This window comes from Salmo trutta, chromosome 20, assembly GCF_901001165.1.
Source record: "Salmo trutta chromosome 20, fSalTru1.1, whole genome shotgun sequence".
NCBI classification, from domain to species: Eukaryota; Metazoa; Chordata; class Actinopteri; order Salmoniformes; family Salmonidae; genus Salmo; species Salmo trutta.
The window spans coordinates 35,879,259-35,893,698 of NC_042976.1; the positions used below are offsets into that span (position 1 = coordinate 35,879,259).

The 14,440-nt window shown below is 40.2% G+C and overlaps 1 protein-coding gene across 3 annotated transcripts in view; it reads left to right on the forward strand.

Annotated features, from left to right (window-relative positions):
- Positions 1-14,392, forward strand: part of LOC115155954 (neuronal membrane glycoprotein M6-b) — a 50,061-nt gene extending 35,669 nt beyond the window's left edge. For 2 of the 3 annotated variants that reach the window (XM_029703076.1, XM_029703075.1), the window contains exons 2-7: positions 4,818-5,004; positions 7,545-7,701; positions 8,091-8,259; positions 8,816-8,889; positions 9,370-9,435; positions 11,703-14,392. In XM_029703076.1, coding sequence (XP_029558936.1) covers positions 4,818-5,004; positions 7,545-7,701; positions 8,091-8,259; positions 8,816-8,889; positions 9,370-9,435; positions 11,703-11,852 — 803 coding nt within the window. In that variant the 3' untranslated portion in view covers positions 11,853-14,392. Of the gene's footprint in view, positions 1-4,817; positions 5,005-7,544; positions 7,702-8,090; positions 8,260-8,815; positions 8,890-9,369; positions 9,436-10,062; positions 11,296-11,702 lie in introns of those variants that run through there. The other variant, XM_029703077.1, reaches the window with a different exon arrangement.
- Positions 14,393-14,440: the final 48 nt, after the last annotated feature.

Consider the following 14,440-nt stretch of genomic DNA (forward strand, 5'->3'; position numbering starts at 1 on the left):
AGAATCTGGGGCCTTTCAGAACAGGTGTATATATACTGAGATCATGTGACAGATCATGTGACACTTATATTGCACACAGGTGGACTTTATTTAACTAATAATGTGACTTCTGAAGGTAATTGGTTTCACCAGATCTTATTTAGGGTCTTCATAGCAAAAAGGGTGAATACATATGCGCACACCACTTTTAAGTTAATTTTTTTATTTTTTTAAATAAGTTATTTTTTCATTTCACTTCACCAATTAGGACTATTTTGTGTATATCCATTACATGAAATCCAAATAAAAATCAATTTAAATTACAGGTTGTAATGCAACAAAATAGGAAAAACACCAAGGGGGATGAATACTTTTGGAAGGCACTGTAATAAACAAAAGTGAAATAAACAATAAAATATTAACAGTAAATATTAAACTCACAAAAGTTCCAAAAGAATAAAAACATTTCAAATAATGTGAAAATAATTAAAGTACAAAAGGGAAAATAAATAAACATAGGTTTTATTTACAATTGTTTGTTCTTCACAAGTTGCCCTTTTCTTGTGGCAACAGGTCTCAAATCTTGCTTCTCTCTCTCTCTCTCTCTCTCTTCTCTCTCTCTCTCCTCTCTCCTCTCTCTCTCTCTCTCTCTCTCTCTCTCTCTCTCTCTCTCTCTCTCTCTCTCTCTCTCTCTCTCTCTCTGGACCTAGTTAGATGTTGTGTTATAAAAAAATATCTGAAACTTTCAACATCCCACATAGCACCATTAAATCCATTATTAAAAAATGGAAAGAACATGGCATCTCTCTCTCTCTCTCTCTCTCTGGACCTAGTTAGATGTTGATATTGCAGCTTGACCTTCTCTCTCACAGTACAGGACAGGCAACAGGGGATGTAGGCCACTGGGGAAAAGCTGACAGATAGAGTGCCTGACTGCTACTTGGCAGCTTAGAGGCAAAGGTGAATGGATGCTATAGGTTCCCCTTGGTTCAGTCATGTGTTGAAAATTGTGATGGACTGGATACAAAATGTTTCCCTTCATGGTTGGATCTAAGAATATCAGGGCATGAGATGTACAGTATATGTAAAGTGGCATATGATATCATGAGTGAGAAGGTGCATGTGGCAAATAAAGTTTGATTTGATTTGATGTGCTCTCTGGTATTAGGCATTTATCCTAATGAGTGATATGATATGGACAGAGGCGCGTCTTTACAGCAAACAGACACTTAATAAAGCCATCATGTCCGCATTTCAACCAAGACGTGCCACTATTGATTGAGCTCCAGTGATTTCATAACGGGTTAGTTGGAATGTTGCTATTGCTTCTGTCACTCAACTGTCTATTTGACACTATAATGATTGTGTTATGCAGCTCAGTCTTTGTCACGCTCCCCATCAGCAGTGATGTTTGTCACTTTAGGAGGGGGATTGGATTCACTGGTTGATTGTGTTAATTGGTTGGTTGGTTGGTTTTCATGACACATGACCTCCATGACTTGGAGTGAAAGCCAACTTATTTCCCCAAAGATAGGCCTACCTGACAGTAATGGATGACAGAGGACCATCACTGTGGCTGAGCTCTATATCCTGCTGGTCCTGCCTGCCATCTGTGTCTATGTGGGAAATGTGCTCCGCCTCGCCTCGAGCACGCTCACTGGGTTGTGGTTAATGCGCTGCCATGACAACTGTTATTCACCAACCCTGGGACAAAAATGTTTTTATCCCTCCGTGTGACACAAAAGGCTACGGGATGAACTTTCTGTTAACACACAACTATTGAGTGGCTCTGTTCTGGCTCTAATATATTTATGTTTAATTTCCTTTGTCGCCAGGGAAAGAGGACAAACACAAATACACTTTCAGGATTCCCACCTCATGGAAAGAGGTTTGGATTTCGATAGGCATATTCTGCCCTGTCTCTCTTATCTCAGACTTTTGCATTGGAGTAGTCTCTAGAACATGCACCAAGGGGCTGTTTATATTCTGCTGAAATCATGGCTGGGCATTTATTGAATGCCATGTCCACTGACAGTTAGTAAGCCTCTGTTCAGGCCATATCCAATGGAGGAAACAGTTGTCTGTAACACCATTTTCCACACTTGAACAAATCAATGTGACTCTCTGAATCTATCCATACAGTTTTATGGAACACACATTAGTAAGGCCTTCACATATGCAGCTCACTCTCCAACCAGGACCAGTCCATGCTATAAATCTACAGCCTGCTGTTTGAAATACAACATCCTTCTAGACAAACATGTGGATTTTATTGGCAACACATTGTGGTCTGTTTACATACTGTCTGTCTAAGAGGCACTGCTCTGCTGGTGCGTCTGTACCAAATAGGCTACAGTGCCTTCGGAAAGTATTCAGAACCCATCACTTTTTCCACGTCTTGTTATGTTATAGCCTTATTCTAAAATGGATATATAAAAAAAGAAAACTCAGCAATCTACACACAATACCCCATAATGACAAAGCGCAAACAGGCTTTTAGACATTTTAGCAAATTTATTAACAATAAAAACATAAATACCTTATTTATATAAGTATTCAGACCCTTTGCTCTGAGACTCGAAATTGAGCTCAGGTGCATCCTGTTTCCATTGATCACCCTTGAGATGTTTCTACAACTTCATTGGAGTCCACCTGTGGTAAATTCAAGTGATTGGGCATGATTTGGAAAGGCACACAGCTGTCTATATAAGGTCCCACAGTTGACAGTGCATGTCAGAGCAAGAACCAAGCCATGAGTTCGAAGGAATTGTCCGTAGAGCTCCGAGACAGGATTGTGTCGAGGCACAAATCTGGGGAAGAGTACCAAAAAATGTCTGCAGCGTTGAAGGTCCCCAAGAACACAGTGGCCTCCATCATTCTTAAATGGAAGAAGTTTGGAACCACCAAGACTCTTCCTAGAGCTGTCCGCCTGGCCAAACTGAGCAATCGGGGGAGAAGGGCCTTGGTCAGGGAGGTGAACGGAACTCTAGAGTCTTCAATGCTGCAGACATTTTTTGGTACCCTTCCCCAGATTTGTGCCTCGACACAATCCTGTTTCGGAGCTCTACGGACAATTCCTTTGACCTCATGGCTTGGTTTTAACTCTGACATGCACTGTCAAATATCTCTGCAGCACTCCACCAATCAGGCCTTTATGGAAGTGGCCAGACGGAAGCCAATCCTCAGTTAAAGGCACATGACAGCCCACTTGGAGTTTGCCAAAAGACACCTAAAGACTCTCGGACCATGAGAAACAAGATTCTCTGTTCTGATGAAACCAAGATTGAACTCTTTGGCACGAATGCTAAGCATCACATCTGGAGGAAACTTGGCACCATCCCTACGGTGAATCATGGTGGTGGCAGTATCATGCTGTGGGGATGTTTTTCAGCGGCAGGACCTGGGAGACTAGTCAGGATCGAGGGAGAGATGAACGGAGCAAAGTACAGAGAGATCCTTGATGAAAACCTGCTCCAGAGCACTCAGGACCTCAGACTGGGATGAAGGTTCACCTTCCAACAGGACAACGACCCTAAGCACACAGCCAAGACAATGCAGGAGTGGCTTTGGGACAAGCCTCTGAATGTTCTTGAGTGGCCCAGCGAGATCCCAGACTTGAACCGGATCGAACATCTCTGGAGAGACCTGAAAATAGATGTGAAGCGATGCTCCCCATCCAGCCTGACAGAGCTTGAGAGGATCTGCAGAGAAGAATGGGAGAAATTGGCCAAATGCAGGTGTGCCAAGCTTGTAGCGTCATACCCAAGAAGACTTGATCCTGTAATCGCTGCCAAAGGTGCTTCAACAAAGTACTGAGTAAATGTGTTATTTCCATTCCGTTTTTTATTTGTAATAAATACGCAAAAAAAATCTAAAAACGTGTTTTTGCTTTGTCATTATGGGGTAGATTGATGAGGGAAAAAAATGATTTATTGCATTTTATAATAAGGTTGTAACGTAAGAAAATTTGGAAAAAGTCAAGGTGTCTGAATACTTTCCAAAGGCACTGTGTACCATAATGCAGTAGAGGAGATGGATTATACAGTACAACTTATCTGGTCACTTAATTCTGCCATTATGAATTGCCATTGATTTCCATTAGGGTTTGGCTGGCTTCCACAGCCCAGTAGTGACCTGTCTGCCTCCCATTAGTGCACTTTAATTCTAGCGATGAATAGTCAGGACAGGCTGCTCTTGCTGGCTGCACAGGCAGACACAGCTAGATGACCCTACTGAGTGGTAACGGTAACGTTTAGTCTCATTCTAGCATGATAATCAATGCATGATTAACCGTCACTCATCATAAATCGTCATCAAAATACCACTCCACTCTCCACTCTATGTCTGATGAGGAGTGTGTGTTGGCAGTGTGTGTTCAATGTTTTGTAGTGTATTGGTAGATGAGGATTCCGTGATGATGAGTCATTTGGAGGAGGTTGAGAAAGTCAGCACATGTTCATATTGAGTTCTGATGAATAATGAATAATTAAATGACCTCTACTGTACTGTCGTTGGTTATGCAACAGCTCATTTGAATGTTTCAGTGAGTTGAACTTGAAACGTCTCCCTAAACTCATTACTGCAAAGATGGCTATGTATATGATTTAAATGCATTGTGCACCAATACTTCAGCTCTTCTGTGTATTATAGAGTGAAACCCAACCTCCTTATATGGAGGTGTGTCACTGTTACACTGCAGCCTACAGTAAAAAGTTCACCAAAGAATTTAAAGAGAATGTAAGACAGAAAACAACTTCACTTTAACTAGTCTGTGATGAATGATGATTTCAATAAATTGACTGACCTCACACCTTCTCTCAATCTGTGTTTCCATGTAGGTTGCTTTGAGTGCTGCATCAAGTGTTTAGGTGGGGTGCCGTATGCGTCACTGGTGGCTACGATCCTGTGTTTCTCTGGCGTGGCCCTGTTCTGTGGCTGTGGCCATGTGGCCCTCACCGGCACCATCAGCATCCTGGAGAACCACTTCTCCAAGATCACCTCTGACCACGCCATGCTGACCGACGTGTGAGTGAACACACCTCTTTACACTGAGCTGTAGACCATAACCTGACCATGAAACACAATCTAGAAGTAGGGTCTGGCTAACCATAAGTATCCTACTGTATGGTCAGAGTAGAGCAGCAATTAGATACTATTGGATCCCACCTCATCCCAAAACCTATACATCCTGATCCATGCAGTAGCACAGTGACTATATGTCTACAGCGATATCTTGAAACACATTCCACTTACAGTACCAGTCAAAAGTTTGGACACACCTACTCATTTAAGGGTTTTTATTTGTTTTTACTATTTTCTACATTGTAGAATAATAGTGAAGACATCAAAACTATGAAATAACACATATGGAATCATGTAGTAACCAAAAAAGTGTTATATTTAAGGTTCTTCAAAGTAGCCACCCTCTGCCTTTGTTTATTTTAACTAGGCAAGTCAGTTAAGAACAAATTCTTATTTTCAATGACGGCCTAGGAACATTGGGTTAACTAACTGCCTTGTTCAGGGGCAGAACAACAGATTTTTACCATGTCAGCTCGGGGTTACTGGTCCAACGCTCTAACTACTAGGCTACCCTGCTGCCTTGAGGACAGCTATGCACACTCATGGTATTCTCTCAACCAGCTTCCTGGAATGCTTTTCAATTAACAGGTGTGCCTTGTGGAATTTCTTTCCTTCTTAATGCATTTGAGTCAATCATTTGTGTTGTGACAGGGTAGGGGTGGTATACAGAAGATAGCCTTATTTGGTAAAAGACCAAGTCCTTATTATGGCAAGAACAGCTCAAATAAGCAAAGAGAAACGACAGTCCCTCATTACTTTAAGACATGAAGGTCAGTCAATCCGGAAAATTTCAAGAACTTCGAAAGTTTCTTCAAGTGCAGTTGCAAAAACCATCAAGCTCTATGATGAAACTGGCTCTCATGAGGACCGCCACAGGAAAGGAAGACTCAGAGTTACCTCTGCTACAGAGGATAAGTTAATTAGAGTTAACTGCACATTAGATTGCAGCCCAAATAAATGCTTCACAGAGTTCAAGTAAGAGACACATCTCAACATCAACTGTTCAGAGGAGACTACGTGAATCAGGCCTTCATGGTCAAATTGCTGCAAAGAAACCACTACTAAAGGACACCAAAAGTAGAAGAAGAGCCAAGAAACACAAGCAATGGATATTAGACCGGTGGAAATTTGTCCTTTGGTCTGATGAGTCCAAGTTTGAGATTTTTGATTCCAACCGCCATGTCTTTGTGAGACGCAGAGTAGGTGAATGGATGATCTCCGCATGTGTGGTTCCCACCGTGAATTATGGAGGTGGAGGTGTGATGGTGCTTTGCTGGTGACACTGTCAGTGATTTATTTAGAATTCAAGGCACACTTAACCAGCATGGCTACCACAGCATTCTGCAGGGATACGCCATCCCATCTGGTGTGCGCTTAGTGGGACTATCATTTGTTTTTCAACAGGACAATGACCCAACACACCTCCAGGCTGTGTAAGGGCTATTTGGCTGAGAAGGAGAGTGATGGAGTGCTGGATCAGATGACCTGGTCTCCACAATCACCTGACCTAAACCCAATTGAGATGGTTTGGGATGACTTGGACCGCAGAGTGAAGGAAAAGCAGCCAACAAGTGCTCAGCATATGTGGGAAATCCTTCAAGACTGTTGGAAAAGCATTCCAGGTGAAGCTGGTTGAGAGAATGCCAAGAGTGTGCAAAGCTGTCATCAAGGCAAAGGATGGCTACTTTGAAGAATCTAAAATCTTAAATATATTTTGATTTGTTTAACACATTTTTGGTTCCCACATGATACCATATGTGTTATTTCATAGTTTTGATGTCTTCACTATTATTCTATAATGTAGAAAATAGTAAAAATAAAGAAAAACTCTTGAATGAGTAGGTGTGTCCAAACTTTTGACTTGAACATCAACCCCTTTTATCTAAATAAGCCGAGTCTCCTAGTGTAAGCATAGATAAGCCCAATCCATAAATTACAAGTACTTTTATATAGTTATGTTCTTTCTTCAATGAGCTCATCACGGCGACTATTTTTAGCTGATAATATCCCCTGTCTGAACCTCATCCTGGAGACAAGGCCTAATATGGAGCTCTTCTTATCTTGATCCATTAGTCTAAGGAGAAAAACAGAGGAGAGAGAAGACAGGACAGAGCATGTGTTTTGTGTTGAGGTTGAAAGGGGAGTCTCTGTGAGTGCACTGTTTAATTGAAGATGTCTAGCAGGCCGATCGGTCTTTTAGCTGATTATTTCCCCAGGCATGTATCACCTGTTATCTGTCCAGTCTAGGTTAAGGTTTTGGGACTGTTTCTCCTTTTTTTGGGAAACTGAGCCAGTCATCCTCACTCGAAGACATCTGTTTACAGTTCATCAGCCAAAGTTGTTAATGATTTCAAGATTTTCACAGAATGAATGGTATAGGTTGCAGTTTTCCAACCCAAGACTAATGTAAACTAATTCAGCTCTGTGCCTTTGATCACGCACGGGACACTGAGATGGTTTATGTGTGATTTGCTCCTATACAGAATACAGCTGATGCAGTACGTCATCTATGGCATCGCCTCCTTCTTCTTCCTCTATGGGATCATCCTGCTGGCCGAGGGCTTCTACACCACCAGCGCTGTCAAGGAGCTGCACAGCGAGTTCAAGACCACCATTTGCGGGCGCTGTATTAGTGGGATGGTACGTCACTATCAACACCACTGGACTGTGATTGCCATGCGCTGAACTTACACAAAACACAAATAACCAACTCACTGCAGTCTCGACTGGCTATCAAACCCTTTTGTCAACAAGATCAAAAACATTTTTTTTTAAGTATTTCCACCAAACCACATGATGTTTTAATCCTGGGTAGATGCGATCAATCAAACAAGTTGATAAAGAGAACCATAAAGAGAAAATATTGTTGCAATTGGACACATAGACAGTCCCTCCCTTAAAGACCTACCCGTCAAATAGGCTGCGAAAATGTTGTTTATGATTCCGTTCTGCCTGATGCTAATAGGATGCTGTGTAATTTTGTCTGTCTGTGTGTGTGTGTGTGTCTGTCTGTCTGTGTGTCCTCTCAGTTTGTGTTCCTGACCTACATCCTGGGTATTGCCTGGCTGGGAGTGTTTGGTTTCTCCGCCGTGCCCGTCTTCCTCTTCTACAACATGTGGTCCACCTGTGCCGCCATGAGGTCACCAGTCGCCAACTTCACCAACGTGGACTCTATCTGCGTGGACGTCCGTCAGTACGGTAAGAGAAGGCCTCAGTCACAGTCAGGGTCATCTTCATTAGGCACCATGTGAAAGAAAACAGACTGAAATTAAGGAGGGACTACCTAAACTTCTCCAATAAGAAACGTGTATTTTCTTTTTCTTTTAAATGTTTTTTTTACGGTGTGCTTTACTGAATATGACCCTTATTTCACCATAGTGGCTGAGAGCCAAGATGGTAGTGGGATAAATAACGAATAGGATAACAAACCACGTGTGGCATCTTTTCTACAGCTCGATTGCCTCCCTGTCTCCTCTCAGGCAGAGTTTTATAGCAGCAATAAGACATCATAAGGTTCAGTGTGTTGAGTTTTGCAGCTTTAATACACTCAACTCTCCAATTATGACATTTTAATGGTGATTTGAAGTTACAACCATTCTGTAAATTGTAATGTGATATGTGACTATGGGCCATTAACGATTTTACTCTGATTCGTTTACTGCATGACTATCTGAATTATATGAACACGTTTTATGAAGACATGATGTGAAGAATTTGCTCAGTGTAAATATTAACCTTTAACGACTGTCTGCAGGTATCATCCCCTGGAATGCTACACCAGGCAGGGCTTGTGGGTCCACACTAGGAGACATCTGTAATACTAGTGAGGTAAGGCTTCTCTTCTCTAATTTGGAGTCATTCATTCACATCTGTAATACTAGTGAGGTAAGGCTTCTCTCCTCTAATTCAGAGTCATACATTCACAGGTGACATACTGTCTATTATTTGGTGTCATTACTTTGAGATGCATGCGCTCTCAACTATATTAAGTGTTTGGGGGCCACAGAGGCGCAACAAATTGTATTCACAATGAGTAAAAAATACAAATAAAAAAAACACTCCTTCCTTTCTTGAACACACTCGCACTTGTCTTTTTTTACTTACTGACAGGTACTTTATTGAGGACAAATGTACTTATTATGACTGTGATATGGGGTTCTCTCACCTACCTATCTTAAGATAAATGCACTAACTGTAAAACGTTCTGGATAAGAGCTTCTGCTAAATTACTAAAATGTAAACGTAAGTTACTGTACTGTGGTACTGTGTTCATTCACATAAATCATCGTTTTTTCTTGTCTTTTTTAGTTCTACCTGTCCTACCACCTGTACATTGTGGCATGCGCTGGAGCCGGGGCCACCGTCATTGCTCTGGTAAGCTCACCTCTCTCTCTCTCGCTCATCCTCCCACTCAGTCTATCCTTGCACGGTTTGTATCTGACTGTAGATCATGAATCCAGTGCTCCTCTCCTCATTTCCCATATGGTTTATGTAACCTCTGTAAAGCAGATTACACATAGGCTTTTCCACATCTCCAATCCCATTCGCTGTAAACCATCTCCGTAGATGCCCTTGGCCCCAGTCTTATTATAGGAAAAAGGAAACAGGGTGGAGACTTGCCTTGGCAATGTTTATACAGTATCAAGGAGAATCTCTATAAGGATATAAACATTTGAAGACTAAATCAGAGTGCTTTGAACTAAGGGCACCCCATTTCCAAAGAGTCCCATCTTGAGTGTTCTGAAAACAATGAGTATGATAGTAGAGGAAAATTCTCTGTCTAGGCCATGGAGACCATTTTGTTCTCTGATTGCTTCCAAAGATAGTTTCATACGTTTCTACTTAACTCACATCTGAAAGTGATAAACAGTAATATTTTACTAATACTTATTTTTTACAAGTAAAAATGTGAACGTTGACAGATCAGTTGTTGCCAATATGGCAGCCATGCACATTGCTGGAGTGTTCTCTTACCGCCTGTATTCTGTTCTCTTCCACCAGCTGATCTACATGATGGCTACCACTTATAACTTTGCCGTTTTGAAGTTTAAGAGTCGAGAAGACTGCTGCACTAAGTTTTAACTGGTGTTCAGAGACACAGCACAGTCTATGACACTACACTGAGTAGAGACCGCAGCCACTTACTACATGAACTAAAATCCAACAGAAAATAGACTAAACGTCTTCCCCATTAGTATTCACCTAAAGCGTAAATAGCAGAGTGTATGCGTCATTTAGCATTTGATATCCAGGGATAGGCCTGTCGAAAGGTTCAATGGTATCCGAGGAGAGTTGTCTTCAGAATGGGGTGGTGTATAGTTGGCAGGTTTATGCTTTTCTCCAGCTCATGTTAAGATCTTATTAGGACATGAAATCAGTAATAACTCCCTTAAATGAATAGCACTCAGGCTATTGTAGAGTAGGCTTGGAGGAGGAAGACAAAACACACTTAATCTGAGGACAATACAGTATTTTGAATGAGTTCTCAGGCTTCAGTCAGTGCTATGACTATCGCTCTTACATTCGGGGTGAAAAAAAAGATTTGTTTTTTTACTAATGGTCAATTTGTCCGAGGACCAGCCAGCCTTGGCATAGTGCCCTTTCCCCATTCATGTTTTCGGTTTGATCATGTGTACTTTTGTATTTTCTTGGTGTAAGCCACAAAGTGTTACACAGAGAATTGTCAGTATTACAAGCTTCTGTCACAAACTAGCTCCTAAATCGTATAGAGATATAGACACTCTTCATCTGTAAGATGACATAGACAAGATGAACAGTGTTGTACAGTAGCACTTCAGAAATAACTGAGCATATAACTAGTATTTTGAAGGTTTAGGACAGTACCAGGGGTATATTTTTGCTCAAGGTATATAGCCTCAGTTTATGACTTCATTCATTTTATAACGGAGGTTTTCCTATTTTAGAGGAGTAATGTGATTTTTTTATGCAATCTGATGCCTTCCTAGCTTCAGCTGATAGTTTCATGTTTTGTTTAATTATTTTTTCTTTGACTCATCCAGAAACTGCCAATCAGTTGTTTATTAAAGAGCCGCTGTTGTTTTTTTAACACTGAGCCTGCATGCTTACTTGTAGTTTTTTTGTATTACTTAATCTGTTTATGATTACTTATATTCCATATTTCATAAATATTTAATTATTTCCTAAGATTTTTGAAGACTGTAGTTATTATTTTTCTCTTTCTATACAAAATAAACAATCTTTGTGTACAAAATATCCCTATTGGTCTATGTTATTGTCAAATGAAAGACAGACACTAACAAAGAACAGTACCAGTGACAGAACACAGGAAGATAAGGTTGACTCCATCTCACGTCTCAATCTAATTTCCCACTAACCTCTGACCTTCACTAACCACCATCCTCATCAAGCTTGCACTCAAAACCTCAAACCCCACTCCCCTTCATCTCCCCTTTAAAATGTCTCTTCTGTAGTATGGTTTGTTCATAGTGTAATAGTAATGTTAGTTGTGTTGATAATAATGATATAACGTTACTGTGCAGGTTTGTCTGTTGTCAGCTTAACGTTGTGTTATATGTGTGTGTGACGTAGCTCTGACTCCTGTAGCCTGCTTTGCATCTTGACATGCTCACCGGCCATCCACCCTCACCCTTCTCTTCCAGATCCACTTCCTCATGATTCTCTCAGCAAACTGGGCCTACCTAAAGGACGCCAGTCACATGCATGCCTACCAAGACATCAAAATGAAGGAAGAGCAGGAGCTGCACGACATCACGTCTCGCTCAAAGGAATGTCTCAATTCCTACACATAAGGATTACGCCCTCGTCCACCTCTTACACCTCTACCACACACAAGCACGCACACACACACACACGCACACACACACACACACACCTCCTGTAACCTGCCAGCTGCCCTCACGCAGCGCAGTAATACAGCTCCTAACAAACTAAAGCATCAATGTCGCTTTCTGCAACTAACTAACCAAGATGTGTCGGAACCTCTTTTGTATGTGAATATATTTTTGTTTTTATTTTTCTAATTGTCGAATAAGAAAAATATGCAGTTTTGAAAAATTATTTTGATCTGTTCTTTTTTTGGTTTCTTCCTAATCAGTCTTTGCTGGTGAACCTTGAAACATTGCACTATTCTAACACAAGAACGTAAAGAAATAGTGAAACTTGTTTTAGAGTGTTCTGTTCTGATTCTTACCTGACTGTTGGCCATTTATGAATAAGGGAGAGCAGGAAGTTCGTGTCAGCGAGAAGAGAATCCAATTTTTTTTTTTTTTTATCAAAGATGCAGTTTTGATAACACTTCATAGCACAACATGAAACGCCTTACAAAATCAGTTATATTAAAGTAGTGCAATGTGTTGTTTTTAATTGCACACAAGTTTGGTCCTCCTGGCTTTGAATGGAGAGAATATAAGGAAGAGAAATATGAAGGCACAACAACATTCCATTGTAGAACAGAACATGCATTTGTTGGCTTCATTGACAATTTATGTTACCCCTCTGCCCATTGAAACTATGTTGGGTTTAGATTAATTTTCTCTTGATAGTAGTTTTCCTATTTTAGGGCTGACATTTAGTTTAAATAGGTATGCTAATTCTAGTTACATTCGTCACATACATAAATAATGATGCAAAATACTAATTTCCTCAGGTGTACAATAGTGGGCCTACGTAGGTACACTTTATCTACATACATAGGTATTTTACTTAACCACGTGCCCATGTGACTGTAAGCGAAACCGTGGTGGTTTCAGATTTTGTTTTAGTACTTTTGGAAGGGAGGAATCCCTTACACTAAAATACATGCAAAGGTTTTTTTCTTCTCTTAGAGTTTTAAAAAAAACTCTGGCAAGTGAATGGTGCCAATAACAATTCTACTGTTAGACTTACCAAAATAGTTCATCTTAATACATCACCAAAGTGTGATGCCATGGGTAATAATTAGTATCATTTTTTTTATTTTTTAAATGCAGCAATTTAAAATGTCATGGTTAATGTCTTTGTGAGATGAAAAATAAATGTCAAATTTGACAGTAGAGTATGAGGATGGTATACTACCCTGTTGGACAGAGGGGCTTGTATATCCAAAGTATTGTTGGGATGAATAAATGCTTCCTATTGTATAGTGTATGATCTCCCACAGTTCATTCCAAATTCCCATGTGACTTGAAATTCCCATTTGCGATTTTTAAATGTTCATCCCTATAACTACAAGATACAGGATGCTTCCATTATACTTGGTTGAGAAAAAAAAACTGTCTGTAACGAAACATTCAATATAACGTGATGTGCTTTGTTACCATGGCAGACCTTACAACTTAGACAGTGCAAGTAAAATGTGTGAATGTTATCCCTTCTACATCCAGGCTAAATCAGTCTTAGGATGTGGATCTACAAACAAAATCTGTGCTTGTATGTGTACAATGTCAAGATGTTACAAGTCAGGAATCTTTTGGTGATGTTTCAATCTTGTTTTTTTTATTGAATATATAACCACTTAAAAAAGAAAAAAAGTTTCAAAACCTCTTGAATTGCATCTCAGCATTGTTTTTGACATGCAATTGTTAAAATACTGACAAGTACTGATGTAATCTTTTTCTTTTAGGTAGAGAAGACACAGGGATATTGATGTTAATTCATTATTGCATGAAGGAGAAAACTGTTTCTGCAGTGATACAGGTGATGTGTAGTCATATGTACTGACAACTATCGTAGGCAGTGTTTGCCTGTTTCCTTTTTTTTCTAACAAAAGAACCAATTAATCCATTGTATGTCCATTGTATGGCATAGTAGTCCTAGGTGTTTCCAAGTCTGACGTATGTGAATCCTCTATAGTATTTTGTAACCTAATAGTGTACCCCATTTTTTTTTCTATGAGTGTTAAGGGCTTCCTTGTGAATTTATTTCAGTTGATACTTAATGCATCACAGTATTATGAATATTAATCATCACTCATCACCATATAATTGAAAATGGCAATCTCACCATGAATGGAAGACGGTTCAGCCAAAGTTTAAGCCACTGTAAGTCTTGATTGACAACATCTTGTTTTGTGAACAAAGCGGTCTCAGAAATATTGTAGAACAGATGCAAAAGCGGCCTGCAGGAAGATGACTGGTGTGAAGTGAATGACTTTGATCATGCAGTCTCATTATACAGTGTTTCCTGTGTATAAAGTACCAAAAAAATTATAGAAATCAAAATGGCTACTGATCAATCCCCAGGAGGACACCAATCCAACATCCTGTCTGACTGGGATCCCCTCTGACATCTCTCTCTCAACAAGCCTGTTAACTGTTTTTATGAAAATAAAGAAATACAAAATTGAACTCCACTCAATTATGTACTGCATTTATTTTCCATGTCAAATGGGCATAGAACC